The sequence below is a fragment of the Bos javanicus genome, chromosome 5 (genome assembly GCF_032452875.1).
Source record: "Bos javanicus breed banteng chromosome 5, ARS-OSU_banteng_1.0, whole genome shotgun sequence".
Taxonomy (NCBI): Eukaryota; Metazoa; Chordata; class Mammalia; order Artiodactyla; family Bovidae; genus Bos; species Bos javanicus.
Genome location: NC_083872.1, coordinates 100,259,194 through 100,282,044, shown reverse-complemented (window position 1 = coordinate 100,282,044; position 22,851 = coordinate 100,259,194). Strand labels below are relative to the sequence as shown.

Here is a 22,851-nt window from a genome sequence, read left to right as displayed (position 1 = left end):
GCTGCCACAAAACATATTTGTTTTAATAAAACTTTAAAAATGTAGAAACCAGTCTTAACCCTCAGGGCATACCTAAATAAACTGCAGGCCAAGGCTGTGGTTGTAGCCCTAATTTAAATAATAACAAAGATGCTGCTGCTGCTGCTGCTAAGTCGCTTCAGTCGTGTCTGACTCTTAGCGACCCCATGGTCTGCAGCCTACCAGGCTCCTCCGTCCCTGGGATTTTCCAGGCAAGAGTACTGGAATGGGGTGCCACTGCCTTCTATGTTTGGGATTAAGAAGCAGTACGTAAACTGAGAGACATATCCCCAAAATAGATCAGATTAGGGCAGTTTCCTCCAAATCTAAAGTTTAGGAAGACAAGTTGCCAACGTCTGGAAGAATTAGAGACAGAAATAGTAGAAGTGACTGAACAATGACTCATAGGCCCTGTCAGCTTGGCTAAACAAGATAGCTCTGTCATCAACTTTGAAATTTCTATACCAGACACAGAGGCAAGAAATTCATCTTCCAATCTTGACCAGATTTTTCCCCCCGCCCCGAAGATCCTTTCAGGTAAACATGTTTTTGTTCAGAGATACCAGTAGTTCCAACAGAAAGAGAAACTAAAGTCCCTACTTAGAAAATCCTTCTCTTGGACATTTGCCTAGAGCCAAATGGAATAACAAATGCTGTGCCAACTATAAATTGACACTTGCCATCTACCTCAACAAGGTTTAAATCATGAGCCACTGCAGCTGCTGACCTTCAACACCCCCTGGAAGGAATTCAGGGTGGAGATCCAGAAAAAGGCACTCTGTGTTCTGGGTGAAACTGGCAGAACAGGTCAGGAGAAGATTTTATGACCCCCATTCTTGCATCTCCTTGTATTTAGAAAAACACTAAAATCATTAATGGTGACATCTGTTCTTCGTGACTAGCAGCAAGCATCTGCCATAATGTGTGCTTGACTGCACACACTCCTCTTCTCTAAAATCATACATAACACTGATCTTCACCCCCTACCTCTTTGAAGCAGTTTCTCAGAGCTACCTGAACTGCTGCCTCCTAGGCTATAGTCCTCATTTTGCCCCAAATAGAACTTAAGTCACAACTCTCATGTTGTGCAATTTTTTTCAGTTGACAACAGGATTTACCTTCCAACCTGATAGATACAAACAAAACAGACAAAATGCACGAATCAGCAGTTTTTAAAACATTGGCTATCGATAAAGAAGGACAGAGATCCATGAGAGTTGGAAACAAACAAGGTGAGTACCGGGACTGCCCAGCTTATCATGTTTATAGAGTTTGCAGGCCACACACAAGGGAAAGGGGAACTGAGGCATTTGCTGGAAAACCCCTGAATTGAGAAAGACTAAAAGGCAGCAAGAGTTCAAAGGAAAGTACAAGAGAAGGGAGAGCTGCACAGAAAGAATCCTATACACTTGCAGAGAATCTCCTACACATAAGAGCATAATGTGAGAGAATTACCAGAGGGATTGGAGAAGTGAAGTGAAAGTCGCTCGGTCATGGCTGACTCTTTGCAACCCCATGGACTATTCAGTCCATGGAATTCTCCAGGCCAGAATACTGGAGATTAGCCTTTCCCTTCTCCAGGGGATCTTCCCAACTCAGGGATCGAACCCAGGTCTCCCATATTGCAGGTGGATTCTTTACCAGCTGAGCCATAAGAAAGAACCATCAAAAATAAACAAAAGAGGACTTCCCTGGTGGTATAGTAGATTGGAATTCACCTGCCAATGCGGGGACTCAGGTTTGATCCATAGTTTTGGAAGATTCCACATGCCGAGGAGAAGCTGGGCCTGTATACCACAACTGCTGAAACCCTGGTGCCTTGAGTCTATGCTCTGTAACAAGAGTAGCCACACAATGAGAAGCCCATGAATTGCAAGGAAGAGTAGCCCCTGCTCACTACAACTAGAGAGAGCCCAGGCGCATCAGTGAAGACCTAGTGAAACCAAAAATAAATAATCATTAAAAAAAAAAAATAAAGGAGATAATGCCAAAGTTCACATGGGGCAGGAAACACTGCCCTTTCCCAACAACAAGACTAGACAGGATCACAGCTCATGGATTGTTGGGTAGGATACTCAGAAAATTCTTCCTTCACAATGGAGAATAATTAACCCCAGACTGAGAACTTCTTTGGTACTGCCTGATAATCATAAAAGCAATAGCCATAAGCATCTCACCGTTTCTATGCAACTTAAATTGCTCCACAATAAAACTCAGGAAGATTTATAAGAACAAAAAAATATCTAGCTTTGACCTGATATAACATCATAAGTCAATTATGCAGTAGCCCCTTGAATGACACAGATTTGAAATGCATGAATCCACAAATGCATGCATTTTTTTTTTTCACTAAATCCATACTACCATACTACTCAATCTGCATTTGGAATGGAGGATGCAGAAGGCTGACTATAAAGTTATACAAGGATACAGGGAACCCAAAGCCAGTGCTCTGTGACAATGTAGAGAGGCAGGATGGGGAGGGAGGTGGGGAAGAGGCTTAAGAAGGAAGGGACATATGTATACCTATGGCTGATTCATGTTGATGTATAGCATAAATCAGCACAATATTGTACAGTAACTATCCTCCAACTAAAAATAAAATAAAATAAAAATAAAGTTATATGAGGATTTTCCACCACATGAAGGGCTGGTACCCCTAGATTAAAAGTGCTCCATGGAGACATGGAAGATTCTGGTTTTTTTTTTTTTGCTTTGTAAATGCAGGGTTTTGAAAATTGGTTTTTTATCAGAATATAGTTACTATACAATGTTTTACCAGTTTCTGCAGTACAGCAAGGTGAATCAACTATATGTTTATGTATATCCCTTCTTTTTGGGACTTCCTTACCAATTAGGTCACTACAGAGTGTTGAATAGATAGTATGTGCTATTAGTATGTTCTCATTAGTTATCTATTTTAGGCATAGTATTAGTAGTATATATATGTCAATCCCAATCTCCCAATTCCTCTGTCCCACCTTCCCCCTTGGTATCCTTATATTTATTCTGTACATTTGTGGACAAGGAAGATTTTTTTAAAGCATACTTCTAGAGATGAGAACTACGAAGTGCGAGATGGGAAATATGTGTGTATTAATGAGAGACACTCAATACAAGAGATTCATGGACCTGATGATATAACAATAGAAACAATCAAAACTGAAATACTGAGAGAAAATAATTTTAAAAAGGAAAGGAAGTTTTGAGGACAGAGAGGGAGGGAGGGAAGAAAGTAAGCAAGCAAGAAAGAAGAATGTAAGCAAGAAGAAAGTAAGCAGGAAAGGAAGGTTTGAGGACAGGGAGGGAGGGAGGGAGGGAAGAAAGTAAGCAAGCAAGAAAGAAGAAAGTACACCATTGCTGTTGTTCAGTCTCTTTGCCACCCTGTGAACTGCAGTACGCCAGGCTTCCCTGTCTTTCACTAGCTCCCGGAGTTTGCCCAAACTCACGTCCATTGAGTTGATGATGCCATCCTACCATCTCATTCTCTGTTGCCCCCTTCTCCTCCCACCCTCAGTCTTTCCAGGCATCAGGGTCTTTTCCAATGAGTTGGCTCTTTGCATCAGATGGCACTGTGGCAGCCCAATATTCATATATTTGGAGTCCCTGAACAGTGTGTGTGTGCATAGGGGCAGGGAGAGGGGAAGAGAGAGAGGTGGAGTGGAGGCAGGGGTGTTTGGGGAGGCAGGGCAGAAAAAATATTTGAAATGCCAAGCAACTTAAAAATGCCAAGCAACTTAAAAATTTTCAAACTTGATGGAAAAGAATAAAGATTTCCTCACAAGCAGACCTTCACTACAGGAAATGATAAAAGTCCTTTAAGAAAAATAAAAATAACACATGATGTAATATGGATCTAAAAAAAAAAGGGGGGGGGATGAAGAGCACCCAAAATGTTTACTCCATGGGTAAATATTTAAGATTTTTTTGCTTATTGTTTAGATGTCATTAAAAGATGATTTACTATTTAAGCAAAAATGATAACAGATATAAAAATAAAATGTATGGCGATGTTAAGGTGAAGGCTGGGAGAAAAGACATGGAAGAATATTTTAAGGTTCCATTCCTAGATGATTCCTATACATGAAGATGTATAATATCTCTTCAACTGCATGCATGCATGCTGAATTGCTTGTCTTGTCTGATTCTTTGAGACCTGTAGCTGGCAAGGCTCCTCTGTCCATGGAATTTCCCAGGCAAGATTACTGGAGCCATTTCCTCCTCCTGGGGATCTTCCCAATCCAGGGATCCAACTCACTATCTCCTGCATTTCCTGGCATTGGCAGGAAGATTCTTTTACCACTGAGAAACCTGGAAGCCCCATCACTTCAAAGTAGATTGCAGTAAGTCACAATCGATATATAAATCTTGAAACAACTACTAAAATAACAACAACAAAAAAAGAGTAATGTTAATAAGCCACCAGGAAGATAAAACAGGATAGTAAGCAATATTTCAGTTCAGCCCACTTCAGTTGCTCAGTTGTGTCCGACTCTTTGCGACCCCAGGGACTGCAGCATGCAGGCCTCCCTGTCCATCACCAACTCTCAGAATTTACCCAAACCCATGTTCATCGAGTTGGTGATGCCATCCAACCATTTCATCCTCTGTCATCCCCTTTTCCTCCTGCCCTCAATCTTACCCAGTATCAGGGTCTTTTCAAATGAGTCAGCTCTCTTCACATCAGGTGGCCAAAGTATTGGAGTTTCAGCTTCAACATCAGTCTTTCCAATGATCTTTTCAGGACTGATTTTCTTTAGGATAGACTGGTTGGATCTCCTTGCAGTCCACGGGACTCTCAAGAATCTTCTCCAACACCACAATTCAAAAGCATCAATTCTTCAGTGCTCAGCTTTCTTCATAGTCAAACTCTCACATCCATACATGACTACTGAAAAAACCATAGCCTTGACTAGACGGACCTCTGTTGGCAAAGTAATGTCTCTGCTTTTTAATATGCTGTCTAGGTTGGTCATAACTTTCCTTCCAAGGAGTAAGCGTCTTTTAATTTCATGGCTGCAGTCACCATCTGCAGTGATTTTGGAGCCCCCAAAGTAAAGTCAGCCACTGTTACCACTGTTTCCCCATCTATTTGCCATGAAGGGATGGGACCGGATGCTATGATCTTAGTATTCTGAATGTTGAGCTTTAACAACTTTTTCACTGTCTTCTTTCACTTTCATCAAGAGGCTCTTTAGTTCTTCTTCACTTTCTGCCATAACAGTGGTGTCATCTGTATATCTGAGGTTATTGATATTTCTCCCGGCAATCTTGATTCCACCTTGTGTTTCTTCCAGTCCAGCATTTCTCATGATGTACTCTGCATATAAGTTAAATAAGCAGGGTGACAATATACAGCCTTGTCATACTCCTTTTCCTATTTGGAATCAGTCTGTTGTTCCATGTCCAGTTCTAACTGTTGCTTCCTGACCTGCATATAGATTTCTCAAGAGGCAGGTTAGGTGCTCTGTTATTCCCATCTCTTTCAGAATTTTCTACAGTTTATTGTGATCTACACAGTCAAAGGCCTTGGCATAGTCAATAAAGCAGAAATAGATGTTTTTCTGGAACTTTCTCACTTTTCTGATGATCCAGTGGATGGTGGCAATTTGATCTCTGGTTCCTCTTCCTTTTCTAAAACCAGCTTGAACATTTGGAAGTTCACAGTTCACATATTGCTGAAACCTGGCTTGGAGAATTGGAGCAGTACTTTGCTAGCATGTGAGATGAATGCAATTGTGCAGTAGTTTGAGCATTCTTTGGCATTGCCTTTCTTTGGGATTGAAATGAAAACTGACCTTTTCCAGTCCTGTGGCCACTGAAGAGTTTTCCAAATTTGCTAACATAATTACTGCAGCACTTTCACAGCATCATCTTTTAGGATTTGAAATAGCTCAGCTGGAATTCCATCATCTCCACTAGCTTTGTTCTTAGTGATGCTTCCTAAGGCCCACTTGACTTCACATTCCAGGCTGTCTGGCTCTAGGTGACTAATCACAGCATCATGATTATCTGGGTCGTGAAGATCTTTTTTGTACAGTTCTGTGTATTCTTGCCACCTCTTCTTAATATCTTCTGCTTTTGTTAGGTCTACTAGAGGCAGAAGATATTAAGAAGAGATGGCAAGAATACACAGAAGAACTGTACAAAAAAGATCTTCACTACCCAGATAATCGTGATGGTGTGATCACTGACCTAGAGCCAGACATCCTGGAACGTGAAGTCAAGTGGGCCTTAGAAAGCATCACTACGAACAAAGCTAGTGGAGATGATGGAATTCCAGTTGAGCTATTCCAAATCCTGAAAGATGATGCTGTGAAAATGCTGCACTCAATATGCCAGCAAATTTGGAAAACTCAGCAGTGGCCACAGGACTGGAAAATGTCAGTTTTCATTCCAATCCCAAAGAAAGGCAATGCCAAAGAATGCTCAAACTACTGCACAATTGCACTCATCTCCCTGGTGGCTCAGATGGTAAAGCGTCTGCCTGCAATGCGAGAGACCCGGGTTCGATCCCTGGGTCCAGAAGATCCCCTGGAGAAGGAAATGCCAATCTACTCCAGTACTCTTGCCTGGAAAATGCCATGGACAAAGGAGCCTGGTAGGTAGGCTACAGCCCATCGGGTCACAAAGAGTTGGACACGACTGAGAGACTTCCCTTTCACACGCTAGTAAAGTAATGCTCAAAATTCTCCAAGCCAGGCTTCAGCAATATGTGAACCGTGAACTTCCTGATGTTCAAGCTGGTTTTAGAAAAGGCAGAGGAACGAGAGATCAAATTGCCAACATCCTCTGGATCATGGAAAAAGCAAGAGAGTTCCAGAAAAACATCTATTTCTGCTTTATTGACTATGCCAAAGCCGTTGACTGTGTGGATCACACTAAACTGTAGAAAATTCTGAAAGAGATGGGAATACCAGACCACCTGCTCCGCCTTTTGAGAAATTTGTATGCAGGTCAGGAAGCAACAGTTAGAACTGGACATGGAACAACAGACTGGCTCCAAATAGGAAAAGGAGTACGTTAAGGCTGTATATTGTCACCCTGCTTATTTAACTTCTATGCAGAGTACATCATGAGAAACGCTGGACTAGAAGAAACACAAGCTGGAATCAACATTGCTGGGAGAAATATCAATAACCTCAGATATGCAGATGACACCACCCTTATGGCAGAAAGTGAAGAGGAACTCAAAAGCCTCTTGATGAAAGTGAAAGTGGAGAGCAAAAAAGTTACAAAGATCATGGCATCTGGTCCCATCACCTCATGGGAAATAGATGGGGAAACAGTGGAAACAGTGGCTGACTTTATTTTGGGGGTTCCAAAATCACTGCAGATGGTGACTGCAGCCATGAAATTAAAAGATGCTTACTCCTTGGAAGGAAAGTTATGACCAACCTAGATAGCTTATTCAAAAGCATTACTTTGCAAACAAAGGTTCGTCTAGTCAAGGCTAGACATCTTGAACTGTGGTGTTGAAGAAGACTCTTGAGAGTCCCTTGGACTGCAAGGAGATCCAACCAGTCCATTCTGAAGGAGATCAGTCCTGGGTGTTCTTTGGAAGGAATGATGCTAAAGCTGAAACTGCAGTACTTTGGCCACCTCATGCGAAGAGTTGACTCATTGGAAAAGACTCTGATGCTGGGAGGGGTTGGGTGCAGGAGGAGAAGGGGACGACAGAGGATGAGATGGCTGGATGGCCTCACTGACTTGATGGATGTGAATCTGAGTGAACTCCGGGAGTTGGTGATGGACATCGAGGCCTGGCGTGCTGCGATTCATGGGGTCGCAAAGAATCGGACACGACTGATTGACTGATCTGATCTTATCTGATACCATTTCTGTCCTTCATTGAGCTCATCTTTGCATGAAATGTTCCCTTGGTATCTCTAATTTTCTTAAAGGGATCTCTAGTCTTTCCCATTCTATTATTTTCCTCTATTTCTTTGCACTGATCACTGAAGAAGGCTTTCTGATCTCTCCTTGCTATTCTTTGGAATTCTGCATTCAGATGCTCATATCTTTCCTTTTCTCCTTTGCTTTTGGCTTCTCTTCTTTTCACAGCTATTTGTAAGGCCTCCTTAGATAGCCATTTTGCTTTTTTGCATTTTTTTTTCTTGGAGATGATCTTGATCCCTGTCTCGTGTACAATGTCATGAACCTCCATCCATAATTCATCAGGGACTCTGTCTATCAGATCTAGTCCCTTAAATCTATTTCTCACTTCCACTGTATAATCATAAAGAATTTGATTTAGGTCATACCTGAATGGTGTAGTAGTTTCCCACACTTTCTTCAATTTAAGTCTGAATTTGGCAATAAGGAGCTCATGATCTGAGCCACAGTCAGCTCCCGGTCTTTTTTTTGTTGACTGTATAGAGCTTCTCCATCTTTGGCTGCAAAGAATATAATCAATCTGATTTCGGTGTTGGCCATCTGGTGATGTCCACGTGTAGAGCCTTCTCTTGTGTTGTTGGAAGAGGGTGTTTGCTGTGACCAGTGTGTTCTCTTGGCAAAATGCTGTTAGCCTTTGCCCTGTTTCATTCTGTACTCCAAGGCCAAATTTGCCTGTTACTCCAGGTGTTTCTTGACTTCCTACTTTTGCATTCCAGTCCCCTATAATGAAAAGGACATCTTTTTTGGGTGTTAGTTTTAAAAGGTCTTCTAGGTCTTCATAGAACCTTTCAGCTTCAGCTTCTTCAGCGTTACTGGTCAGGGCATAGACTTGGACTACCGTAATATTGAATGGTTTGCCTTGGAAACAAACAGAGATCATTCTGTCATTTTTGAGATTGCATCCAAGTACTGCATTTTGGATCCTTTTGTTGACTATGATGGCTACTCCATTTCTTCTAAGGGATTCTCACCCACAGTAGTAGATATAATGGCCATCTGAGTCAAATTCACCCATTCCAGTCCATTTTAGTTCACTGATTCCTAGAATGTTGACATTCACTCTTGCCATCTCCTGTTTGACTACTTCCAATTTGCCTTGATTCATGGACCTAACATTCCAGGTTCCTATGCAATATTGCTCTTTACAGCATCGGACCTTGCTTCTATCACCAGTCACATCCACAACTAGGTGTTGTTTTTGCTTTGGCTCCATCCCTTCATTATTTCTGGAGCAATATTTAATTAACATCAAAGTAGACAAGGCAAGCGAGAAAGGCAACAAAGATGAGTTGAAAAAAGTGAAGATGATATCAAGATGAGAGACTTAAATCTAACTGCATCAATGTCACAATAAATATAATCGTTTAAACACACAAACACAGGCAGAAATTGTCAAAGTATATAAAATAGCAAGACTCAACTGTCTGTCACCTGAAAGAAACACACTCAAAGTACAAAGACAAAAAATGATTAAAAGTAAAAGAATAGGGACTTTTCTGGTGGTAGAGTGGATCAGAATCTGCCTGCCAATGCAGGGGACACAGATTGGATCCCTGGTCCAGGAAGACCCATATGCCGTGGAGCAGCTAAGCCCACGTGCCACAACTACTGAGCCCATATGCTGCAACCACTAAAGCTTATGTTGCGCAGTAAGAGACGTCTCTGCAATGAGAAGCCCAGGCACTGCACAGAGGAGTAGCCTCTGCTTGCTGCAGCTAGTGAAAGCCCACATGCAGCAGTGACAATCCAGTGCAACCAAAAATAAATTAAAAAGTCAAAGAATGGAAAAAGATGCACAAGGTTTACATTAATCATAGAAAAACAGAACTGCCTGTATTCATTTCATTCAAATAGATTTCAAAGCAAACATTATACAGCCAAACTGATTTTTTTTTTTTAAGGTGGGGGGAGGCACAAGTAAACAATGTCAGGAATGAGAGAGGTAGCATCACTACCGACTCTAGAAATATTAAAATATAAGAAAATATAAAGAAAAATGTTAGGCCAAAAACAGAAAAAAAAAAATAGAAACTTAGATGAAATGGACAAATTCCTTGAAAGACAGAGCCACCAAAGCTCATTCAAGAATAAATAATTCGAATAGCATTGCACCTATTAAATAAACGGACTGTTTAACTGTAAGTAGTTAAAAACCTTATAAAACAAAGAAAAATTTTTGCCCAGATGACTTTAATGGTAAATTGCTTCAAACACTAAATAAACAAATAGTACCAATTTTACATAAAATCTTTCCAAAAATTGACATGAAGAAGTACTTCTCTGAAACCTAAACCTGACGAAGCCTTTACACGAAAAAAAATTACATATCAGTATCCTTCATAAACATAGTTGCAGAAATCCTAAGCCAAACTTTAGTGAATATAAAATTTGGTGATATATTAAAGTGATAATTTTAACCCCAAGAATAATTTTAATCCCAAGAATCCAAAGATGGCTTAGCCTTCTCTAATTATACAGTGTAATTTACCTTGTTAGAAAAAAAATAAAACTATATAATCGTTATCAATAGATGTAGGAAAAATATTAGACAAACCAATGTGTTAGTCTCTCAGTCATGTCCAACTCTTTGTGATTCCTTGGATAGGAATCCCCACCAGGCTTCTCTGTCCATGGAATTCTCCAGGCAAGAATTTTAGAGTAGGTTGCCATTTTCTTCTCAAGACAAATCAATACCCATTCCTAATAAAACCTCTCAGTATTATAGGAATAAAAGGAAAATTCCTCAAACTGGTTAATTTCATTTGTGAAAAATACACAGCACCATATTTAATAGTATAACATTGAATGACTTACTCCAAAATCAAGAACAAAATAAAGATATGTACTCTCACCATTCTTATTCAATATTTGACTAGAGATTCTAGTCCATGAAATCAGGCAAGGGAAAGAAAAATAAATCATCCAGAAAGGAAAAAAAAAAGTATTTTTTTTTCAGATAACATGATTATATATATAGAAAATCCAATGAAATACACACAGAAAAAACTTACCAGAAGAAATAAGTGAGTTTATCAAGGTTTCAGGGTATAATATTAATATCAAACTTTATTATAATTCTACATACTAGCAGAAGACTTTGAAAATAAGAACAACAAATGATAACAATACTATCTACAGTAGCATAAATAATGAGAAATACATGATGATAATCTAACAATATCTACACAAAGAACATTAAAAAGCATTGCTTAAAGAAAATAAGGAATACCTAAATAGAGCAATACACCTTTTTCATGAGTTGAACAAATTAGTATTTTTAAGAATTCAATTTTCCCTAAATTTATGTATGGATTCAGTGCAATTCAAAATTTCAAGTTTTTTTAGAAATGGACAAGCCAATTTAAGACAGAAATAGAAAAGCATAGATTAACCAAACAACTCTAAAAAAGAACAACAATGAATAACTACTACCATGTGATTCCAAGATATATTAAAGAACCATAGAATTCAAAATATCATGGTGATGTTGTAAGCCAAGAATAATAAATAAATAAATGGAAAGGAATAGAAAATCCAGAAATAGAGCCAGGCATGTATGGATAATTGTTGACAACAGTGCAAAGGCAATGTAGTGAAGGAAGAATAGTCTTTTCAGCAAATGTTGCAAAAACAATTGAATACTCACAAGCAAAAAACAAACAAAAAACTTCCATACATCCATATATCACTTAGAAATTAATCTAAAATAAGTTCTAGATTTCCATGTAAAATCTAAAACTCTACAATGTCTAGAAGAAAGCATAGGACAAAAATGAGAAAAATGCTGTGACCTTGAGTTAGGCAACAAGTTCTTAGAAACAATGGAAACAGGAAAATTGACTTCTCTGAAGTCCTGCAGGGGAGGACTTGGAACAAGTTAGGGAAAAATATACAGAGGGAATTACAACTTTTGCTATCAAGGTGCCAGGCAGCTGGGCCAGTCTCTGCTAAGGAGTTCTGCACTCAACCAGTAGCAGGCATTTCCCTGGGCTCTAATGGTTTACATCTAAGTGATGAAGTATAGCTTAAATTCCGGAAGAGAATTCAAAGGTTTCCTTCTTTTCCTCCAGATCCTTCAAATTCACTGTGCTCTCAATAGATTCGCCTTCTTTTGACATATACTGAATGCAGTTAAAATGCAGTTTTCAGCAAAAACAGTTCCCCTTTGAATATATGCACAGGTCCCTGAAGGATACATATTGGAAACAGCTCCCTGAATTCTAAACCTGCAGGCAGGGAGAAAAAAAAAACAGAAAAATTAGATTTACTGCCACCTTGTCTTAAAGCTTCAAGTCATTAATAAATGTGAGCAGGAAAAGGTAAGAGAAGATCCGAATGGGTAAATGGGCAGGTCCTTGTGTGAGAGAGTTGGAGAGAGAGATTCAGAAATTCCCCAGGCTTTTTTCCAGCAAGAGTATAGGACACTGCATGGAATGCAGCAGTAACTTCACTAGTAGGTTCAGTGAAGAATAAGAAACTTACGGACTTCCCTGGTTGTTCAGTGGTTAAGAATCTGCCTGCCAATGCAGGAGACATGTGTTCGATCCCTGGTCTGGCAAGATCCCATATACCTTGGAGCAACTAAGCCCATATACCACAGCTACTGAGCCTGTGCTCTACAGCCCAAGAGCCACAACTACTGAAGCCCATCCCCTAGAACCCATGCCTGGCAATAAGAGAAGCCACTGCAGTGAGAAGCCCACACATCACATGAGGAAGCAGCCCATGTGCGTGACAACTAGGGAAAGCCTACACAAAGCAACAAAGACCCGGTGCAGTCAAAGATAGAAATAAATAAATAAACAAAACTAAAAAAGAGCATCAAACTTACAAGTGGGGCGTCAAAGGAGTACCATCTTCCCAAAGCCACGAGTAATTGGGTTTCCTCATTGACAACCCCATCCAGAAGGGGAAACTGGAATGGGCAATCATTTGCTGGATGAATTCCTGTGGGGAGTAACATTTCTGTGTCGATGAATGAGTGGATGTGGACTTTTTAGATTAGAGTCACAAAACTAAAGAACTCAAAAAGAACTTTGACATCTTCTCCATGGCTTTACAGCGATGTCTACTGGAGCCTAGAAATGCTTAGTAACCTGTCCATCCAAGGTCATGCACATATCCAGTGGCCACACAAGGCTAGAAATCATGTACATGTTCTGATTCTTAAGCAAGCACTCCTCTACTGAGGGTCTAAACAAGATCTACTTACCTATGACCCAATATTCCAGCCCGACACACATCCCATACATCTGTTGAACACTCACCAGTTCATCTGTGCTATTAATCTTCAGCAAGTGGGCATCCAAAGACAAGCAGTTCTCCTGGCTTTTTTCCCAATTAAAAGAGCCAGAGGAAAATTGGTAACAGTTTTCTTCATGCCAGAGCCAGTCTTGGGGACAAGGACCTAGGAAATATAGTATATCTAATCAGTGAGTTATGCCTGAGAAAAGATATTAATATTTCTACAATTCTTAACTCAGTTCACCTCTCAGGACTCCCACATGCATACCATCTCTTCTTAGTCAGAATTACACCCAGACTCTGCAAATCTCTAAATAGCCTAGAGTCTTTATTTCTCCATTTTTTTTTTTTTTGGAGAAAAAGAAATGCATTCTGATTTTAGAAAACTAAATTAAAAAGCGAGGCTATTAAAAAGCAAGGCTTGAGCTGGGATGTAATATTAGAAACTGATCTATTTTTTAAAAAATTATGTTTGGAACTATGGAAATGAGAGTTAGGGGATGAATATTTAGTAGCTATTCTGTAACTAAAAGATGTGCTTATATATTTTAAAACTTCACCTCTTTGAATAACAAATTTAGGCTTAGATCCTGTAACTCTTACTTCTGAATAGGTAGCCCTGTGAGACTTTTGAGTACTTGAGTCATGGCTCATCTGCAGTGAGATTTGCAGTATGTATAAAATATACCTAATTTTGAAAACTTAGTATGAAAAAAAGAATGTAAAATAATGCATGAATAATATTTATACTGATTAGTGTTGCAATAATATTTCAAGTATATTGGATGAAATAAAATACGTCACTAAAATTAATTTCATCTCTTTAATTTTTCATGTGGCTCCTATTGGGGTGGCCAAAAAGTTTGTTCAAGTTTTTTCTGTAATATTTTATAGAATAATAGAAGCTTTAACATTGCATATGTGGTATACCCTGTATTTTCTTTTGGACAGAGCTGCTTTAGGGAGAACAGTATATGGAGGCAAAGTGGGCATCTCCATTTCAACAAGATTTCAGTAGGTAGAGAGTTTTCAGCAGCAAAATTCCCAGGAAGTCCAAAAACCTCAGGGCTTAGGCAACAGGCAAAAACGTGATGGTGTCTGTGTGTCTGTGTGTGTTAGTTGCTCAGTCATGTCTGACTCTTTGTGACCGCGTGGGCTGTAGCTTGCCAGGCTCGTCTGTCCATGGGATTTCTTAAGCAAAAATACTAGAGTGGGCTGCCATGTCCTTCTCCAGGGGAACTTCCCGACCCAGGGATTGAACCCAGGTCTCCTGCATTGCAAGCAGACTCTTTCCTGTCTGGGCCACCAGGGAAACCTGTCTATGTGTTTACAGATATTTTAAACACTCCCCAATTCCTTCTCTTCCATTCCCTCTTCCTCTCACTTCACCTCACCTTTTTCTCCCTCTCATCCTTCCCCTTTCTTCCTTTCTTCATTACCATCATCACCATCTCTCCTGTGTGTTAGTAATACTTGAAACCTCTCTACTAGGGAACAAAGACCTTTGTGCTACTCTGTGACCAAAAATATAAAAATCAAATCCTTGAGAAAGGCAACATTTCAATTTCACTTTATGGCATAAAATCATGAGATAATTTTGTAAGAACAGGCTTTATCAGAGAGGTCAAAATAGAAGGCAGTGAACTACAAAAGGAGAAAGTGAATGAAAGAGGACATACAGAACACCAGGCTGAAAGCAAAGAATGCAAGATTCTTCTCAATTTGCATAGTCCTGTCTTACTATGTTGAAGGAAAGAGAATATTGGCTTTCTTGAACTAAAAGAAAAGTCTAGGTAGGTTTTCCAAGTCATGAAAAAGTGAAAAAGATGAATCTCATAATGTATTCAAACCACCTGTATTTCTTTAATCATTTTTTATTTAACAAACCCAAAAACTGCTAGGTGCCATTAATGGTTGGCAATAATTTTATGTATTAGCTCATTTAATCCTCATAACAACAGTATGTATAAGTTCATTCATTTTCTTCATTTGGAAGAGAAAATGAGAATTTGAACTTAGGCAGTCTAAATCCAGCATCTGTGTGTTTTATCAGTATATCCCATGTGTGTGTGCTCAGTCACTTCAGTAGTGTCTGATGCTTTGTGACCCTCCAGGCTCCTCTGTCCATGGGATTCTCCAGACAGGAATACTGGAGTGGGTTGCCATATCCTCCTCCAGGGGATCTTCCCAACCCAGGGATTGAACTGTGGCTCCAGCTACTACTACATTGCAGGCGGATTATTTACACACTGAGCCACTTGGGAAGCCCCCATTATATCACATTACCTCTCAAGCTCCTGAGTTTGAATGAATTGAGGCAATACTTCTTGGTGCCCATCAAGACATGTTGACACAGTGTTTTGAGGTAAATCTGGAACTTGCCACTTTTAACAAACTACTTGGGTGACAATTACGTACACTAAAAGTTGAGAACCACCGCTAATTTCAGTGCTAAAATATCTGTTACTTGGAAGGCACTGCATCTTTCTAGCTGGCTGACCTCAAGCAAACTACATATGCAAATTTCCCAGCATCTCACCCTCTTCATACTTTTATGGAGAATCACAGACTTGTCAGTAAGAAAGATAAAACTTATCTCAAACTTGGGAAAACTGGCATATTTTTCTGCATAGTATTTTATTGCTGCTTTTGAGAATCTTCTCAAAGCTGCTTGATGAAAGGCATGTCTGCCAGCAGAAGACACAACATCTAGTATTTTTGATTAGTTGTCTAAACTTGGCACCTCTAGAAGATGGTTCTGAACAGTCCTGACATAGTTTTACTCCCATACGACTGATAAAAACAAGACTAGTTTATGGCCCCACCTGTGAAATAAACTATTTTTGATATGTAGCTATGTCTACTTATATAAACATCCCTGTCCTTGATATATTAGGATCCTTCCTTTAAGCCTTATTTAAGATGGTTTTATTTCCTCAGCTGTTCTTTCCTTAAAGAGATTAATTGACACTTGCTTTAAAAAATCAGCTTGTCTAAAAATTTCTGCTTATTTTGGAAATTTAAATAACCCTGGCTGGAAGAAGCACAAGCTGGAATCAAGATTGCCAGAAGAAATATCAATAATCTCAGATATGCAGACGACACCACCCTTATGGCAGAAAGTGAAGAGGAACTAAAAAGCCTCTTGATGGACTCTGTGGGAGAGGGAGAGGGTGGGAAGATTTTGGAGAATGGCAATGAAACATGTAAAATATCATGTAGGAAACGAGTTGCCAGTCCAGGTTCGATGCATGATGCTGGATGCTTGGGGCTGGTGCACTGGGACGGCCCAGAGGGATGGTATGGGGAGGGAGGAGGGAGGAGGGTTCGGGATGGGGAACACATGTATACCTGTGGCGGATTCATTTTGATATTTGGCAAAACTAATACAATTATGTAAAGTTTAAAAATAAAATAAAATTGGAAGAACAATAAAAAAAAAAAGAAGAAAGTGAAAGAGGAGAGTAAAAAAGTTGGCTTAAAGCTTAACATTCAGAAAACTAAGATCATGGCATCTGGTCCCATCACTTCACAGGAAATAGATGGGGAAACAGTGGAAACAGTGTCAGACTATTTTTTTGGGGCTCCAAAATCACTGAGATGGTGACTGCAGCCATGAAATTAAAAGACAATCCTTGGAAGGGAAGTTATGACCAACCTAGACAGCATATTAAAAAGCAGAGACTTTTGCCAAGAAAGGTGCTTTTAGTCAAGGCTATGGTTTTTCCTGTGGTCATGTATGGATGTGAGAGTTGGACTGTGAAGAAAGCTGAGTGCCGATGAATTGATGCTTTTGAACTGTGGTGTTAGAGAAGACTCTTGAGAGTCCCTTAGACTGCAAGGAGATCCAACCAGTCCATCATAAAGGAGATCAGTCCTGTGTGTTCACTGGAAGGATTGATGTTGAAGCTTAAACTCCAATACTTTGGCCATCTCATGTGAAAAGTTGACTCATTGGAAAAGATCCTAATGCTGGGAAGGATTGAGGGCAGGAGGAGAAGGGGACGACAGAGGATGAGATAGCTGGATGGCGTCACTGACTCGATGGACATGGGTTTGGGTGGACTCGGGGAGTTGGTGTTGGACAGGGAGGCCTGGAGTGCTGTGATTCATGGGTTCGCAAAGAGTCGGACACTACTGAGCCACTGAACTGAACTGAACTGTACATACTGAGGGCCTCCCAGGTAGCTCAGTGGTAAAGTATCTGCCTGCCAATGCAGGAGACGTGGGTTTAATTCCTGGGTTGAGAAGATCTCCTGGAGTAGGAAATGGCTACCCACTCCAATGTTTTTGCCCGGAGAAATCCATGGACAGAGGACCCTGGTGGGTTACAGCCCAAGGAGTCACAGAGTCGGGCATAACTGAGCACATACGTACTGAAGGTATTTGTAAACTGCAAAAGTTTATACGAACCTACTTATCATTAAACTTACCTGGGTTTCAACTTTTTGATCTATAAAATAAATGCATGGGTATCTGTAAACTCTTACTATGTAATCTTTAGTCAACAAAATTACATGGTTGAGGCCATGAGCGATACAAGCAAGAAGCTGGAGAAATCTGTTTATTAGTGGCAGTTAGGTGCTAGTGTCCAGAATAAGATTCTCAGGCACCCCACCAAGAAAGCAAGGTATTACCAAAAGTGACTACATTTCACACTTTCTAATGCTCCCCATGAATAAAACACATACCTGATTTAATTATACACTGTTGAAAAACGAAATAGTACATATGGATCACTTCTGTAATATTATCAGAGTTCACATTATCCTCTCCTGGTTACAGATGCTACTATTTCTACCACCTCCTAGATTCTGAGTTCACTTCGTTGACTGAGATCAATCAGTTTTTCTCATATGCACTGACTTCCTGGGTCCCTCACATTTTTGTCTGATTTGAAGTATCTACTTAACACTTAAAAGCCAGCTCACCTCTATTGACTCAGTTTATGTTGATGTAGTTGTATACTTTAAGAAACAGTCCCATAGAATAAAGCTAATGAAGAAGTGGGAATCCTCAGGACAAAGGAGACCACTTGGGAAAAGAAATCAGTGATTATGATACATTGGAATGGAAAAAGATGAGAATCTGTACAAAGAAGTGGGAGGATTCTGCCAGAAAATCTCAAAACTAAAGTCTTAAAAAGAAAGAGAAAACTCTTGTGAGGAAGGAAATCTTAAACCCACCAGAAAGTGTGGTTGATTGAATCAGATAATCTCAAGAATTTGACATGTGATAGAGTGAGGATGACATGGAATAGGGGCTTCCTTGGTGGCTCAGAGGGTAAAGCATCTGCCTGCAATGCAGGAGACCTAGGTTCGATTCCTGGGTCTGGAAGATCCCCTGGAGAAGGAAATGGCAACTTTCCTTTTCTGGTATTCTTGCCTGGAAAATTGCATGGACGGAGGAGCCTGGTGGGCTACAGTCCATGGGATCACAAAAGTCAGACACGACTGAGCAACTTCACTCTCCAGAGCTAGGATGACAAAAATAGAGGACCTCTAATGTAGAACCTGATGAATGAAAAATGATACAGACATCTATACACCAATATTGTCCTTGGGACATTTCAAAAGAAAGGTTAAGATTTACAGATAAACTTCTATTGTCTCTCTGGACCCCTCTCTCCCTCATACCTGAATAGTTTGCTGCCTCTTTCAGAACTTCTTGGAGATTCAGGTTCTGGCGATGAAGTTCCATTAGTTTCTTGGATTTCTCATCCAGCTTGTGGGCAAGGGTTTCTATCATTTCTTTGAGTTCCTTCTGTGACTCCTGGGCAGATTTTTCTGATCGGCGCTGGGCTAAAATCTGTCCCTCCAGGATATCTTCCTGGTGAGTAATATTTGCTTGCTGTTGCTTTATGAGATCAGAGACCTGGGATACTAAATTAGAACTAAATTTAGATTCCAATTCCAATTCCCAATAAAAAAATTCCTCCACTGGATTTTGAAGAAATCAAAGAGCAGAATCAAGCCATCTGTTTTGACAACAAATCAACCCAACCTTACTCAAATTATGGATTTGGAAGTTATTTTATATTTCTGCAATATACATACATATATATATATATTAATGTTGAAAAATGTCTCAGATACTTGTGATAAAAAACAAACAAACAGGAATTTACTTGTTACTGAGAGTTACACACAAGTTAAAAGAAATCACAAGTTAAATCATTCATCAGTGGCATAAGTACAATGTAGATAATATAAAATAGGCAGACACCAATCATACTCAGTGACTATTAGTAGCACTTGTCATTAATGATTTACTCTACTGTGTATTAATTCTGTGTCTTAATTGCCCTCTCCCCACCTTCCACACTTCCTGATTTTACATAAAAACTGTGACACTCACCCTGTTTTTGAGAAACTCTCCCATGGGACTATTTTAAGCTGCTTTCGCAAGAATATGAAAACAATTTTTCAATTTTAGCTTGTTTTTTTTTTTTTTGTCTTTAGAAAGAGTGGAGATGAAAGGAAGGTTGTGAAATCAAGCAGGCAACAAATGTTAAGGGTCCAATGTCTTGATTCTATAAGTTTTATGGTTCAGTACCAAGTAGACCCTTTGGCTTGAAACCCATACTTGACCCTGTTAAAAAGTGATCAGAACCTCAAAGGAAGACTCTTTCAATGACCACCACTGAGTCAAGGGCTCTTCTCCCACATCATTAGGAAAGGATTTATAGGTCCAAAGTGTTTATAGATTGAAAAAATAAGTGATTTTTGACCTTAAACACCATTGAGGAACAAATTAGCACTTCAAAGGCCTTCATAACTTGGATTCTAGGATTCTAGAGAGCCAAAATAGCTCAAAGCTATAACCTAAATATATAGGTGGATTAGATGTATGATCATCGCCCTTTTTTTCCCTTCTTGGTCACTTTCACCTTTTCATTTCTTTTCCTTTGACATCCCCTCTTTCCTAAATGGCCATATTGTAAATCCAAAGACTGTTTTATTTTAAATATTGTATTTATGAAGACTGTGTTTCTGAGTTAACTTTAAATTGGTATTTAATCATTTGTATTAAAACTCAATGTGAACTAAATGAAGTGTCTTTTTATGGGTCCCTCCGGTGATCTTATGGGTTAGTAACTTCAAATTATTTCCTTCCTCATTATTCTGGGATTTAAATGGACTCTATCCATGAAGTTCCGGAAACAAAATCAAACAAAAACCTAATATCTGTAATCTTCATCCATGCCTCAATCTATTTGAGGGAAGAACACAATAAACTCATTCATCTTCCCATTCACTCCTAAAAACAGTCTGCCTCAAATGTATCTAAATCAAGGTGGCTTATAGTTACTATGAAACCAACTAATAAACCCTGTTTATAAGCCCTCATTTTTTTTTTCTCCCTTCTTTCCTGCTTCAGCACTTACATTGCAGTATCAACAATATAACAGTCACCAGTAATCCCAGACAAAGGACCCCTAGAGTCACAGCAGCAGGGTACCACCTCCAAGAGGAAACAAAACCTAGAGTGATTCAGAAAGACAAAAATGATGGAGGTAAGTGGTCAAACAATTCTTTGGATCCAGCCTGTACCTGGCACTTTGCACTACTTACTTCTAGTCTTTCCAATGACTCTGCAAATAATTCACTATCCACATTTACAGGCAAAAAATATGAGCAGTTAAAAACTTTAAGTAATTTACCCGTGGTCACACAACTGATGAAATTTAGGAGCTGGGATTCAATATCAGATATTTGACTCCAAGGATCTGATTCTAGTTAAGTTCATTTTTTTTTTTCTTTTTTCTTTTTGGCCTTGCCACTCTAAACTTCCCTGCCCAGGGACCAAAGTCATGCCCATGACATTGGAAGCATGGAATCCTAACCACTGGATCACCTGGGAATTCTCCAAGTATCTGATTCTAAAGCATATACTTTGTCTCAAGAAACTCTCAGTGCAGCTTGGTTGGATCAACTTCCACCACAAGGCAGAGAGTCTGATATTTTCAGTACAGACCATGTGTATGTATGCATATGTGTGCACACACACCCACACTCCCTACACACATAACCACCGTTATAAGTAACATATAATAAATGAATACTAGACATCAAACAAGTAAAGTCTTTAGTCAGTTAACCAACTGAGAAAGTCTCAAAGAACTAACATATAATTCTATGCTATTTAGTTTTTATTTCATTAAAAATAAATACATCTTGGACCTGGGGTTATTGACCAAAGAAAAAATATAAATGAAACTCTTTATTCACTTGATTCATATTAATATCATGTCCTACACTCATACCAGCTATAGCACTCTTGTTATGAGAAAAAAATTCCCTATTATTATAAAAGCAAATCATGTAGCTCACTAGCGTATGAATATCTTATTATGAAGTCCATCACCAAAAAAGCACAGATACTACCGGTTCAGAAAGAAAACATTTCAAATAAAGGATTTGGACTCCTCACCTTGTAAGATAAACAAATAAGGCACTGAAAATGTTAACTCTATATGCAAATAAGGAAACTGACAATTCAGTGAGTTGCCTAAGATCACACAGATGTTAAGATCCAAACAGAGATCTTTAATCCAATTGCAAGTAGCTACATGGCTTGGACCATCACATCACAAAAGCTCCAGTGTGAATGTATAATGATTCAAATCAATCAGTGATCAAATATTACTATTTTCACTGAGTTCTCAAGTGTTAAATGCACTCTACAGATGAATCAAACCAAATAGAAGTTTTGACAGGAAGGAATATGGTTGATTCACTGATTCAAGAGTGATTAAGCTTCTACAATATGTCTGGCAAATTAGTAGAAAGGAAGTTGAAGATAATTATGTGTCTTGCAAATAATTGCTCAATCCTAGCATTAGGAGAAAATATCTGGGTAAATCTTTCAATCGACATTTCCCTCTGGTCAATATTCCTCCCATATTATAGCTCAGTCTTAACTTTACCACTTAATAGCCACATAAAACTGGGTAATTTAGTTAATCCTCCTGGTTACCAGTTAGTCCTCTGTAAAAGGGATATGATAGTAGTCCCAACCTCAAGGTGTAAAGCTTTAATGCATATAAAATGAATATCATAGAAACTAGCCTATAGCAAATGATCAATAAGAGTTGGTTATCAGCACCCTCTACTACATCATCATTCATACCAAGTTGGCTTATCATTACCTTCTTTAATAACCATTATATCTGACTTGTTTTCCTTTTAAGTAAATGTTATTAACTCTAATACTTTCCCACACCCAGGCATTGTAGTTTTCTACTCCTATATTTAGTTAGTTTACATGTCTAAATTAACTCTGTCCTTGTATTCATTTACCCACCTGTAGTACCTTTTGCTGTCTTGCCATTTGGCTTCTGATCAAGTTGATCTTTCATACCCTTGGGGTCATCAACAGTCATTTTCAAATGTATTCCAAGAATGAGAGAGTGAAGCTGTTGAGGACTTCTACAAAGTAAAAGTTTGTGAGTTCCTGCTGGAGTGTTTAAATAGCTACTGATATCTGGTGGAATGACTCAATCATTGGTAGGAGGAAGGAGCAGCTTTGCTTCATATTGGGAAGTTGGCTGACGCAAATTCTTGAGATATGTCTATTGCAGGAAGGGAAAGTGGTGAATCTGAGAGTGTTTCAGGATATTTCACCAAGTAATTTATGAAAGGGAAAATTGTATTTTCCATGAGCCTTAGAGGAGTGGATTTTTACCCATGC

At 39.2% G+C, this 22,851-nt stretch overlaps 1 protein-coding gene across 4 annotated transcripts; it reads right to left on the bottom strand.

Moving 5' to 3' along the window:
* Positions 1-10,952: 10,952 nt before the first annotated feature.
* On the bottom strand, positions 10,953-22,623 carry OLR1 (oxidized low density lipoprotein receptor 1). 4 transcript variants are annotated; one of them, XM_061417897.1, is made up of 6 exons: positions 22,465-22,623; positions 20,546-20,641; positions 18,795-19,040; positions 13,182-13,321; positions 12,746-12,861; positions 10,953-12,140 (listed from the first exon to the last, which is right to left on the bottom strand). In XM_061417897.1, the coding sequence occupies exons 1-6, from the start codon at positions 22,541-22,543 to the stop codon at positions 11,996-11,998; spliced, it is 822 nt and encodes a 273-aa protein (XP_061273881.1). In that variant the 5' UTR covers positions 22,544-22,623; the 3' UTR covers positions 10,953-11,995. The 4 variants fall into 4 exon arrangements, with proteins under 4 accessions (XP_061273881.1, XP_061273882.1, XP_061273883.1 ...); XM_061417898.1 differs by having other exon boundaries at positions 22,474-22,623; XM_061417899.1 differs by lacking the exon at positions 20,546-20,641.
* Between the last annotated feature and the right edge of the window lie 228 nt (positions 22,624-22,851).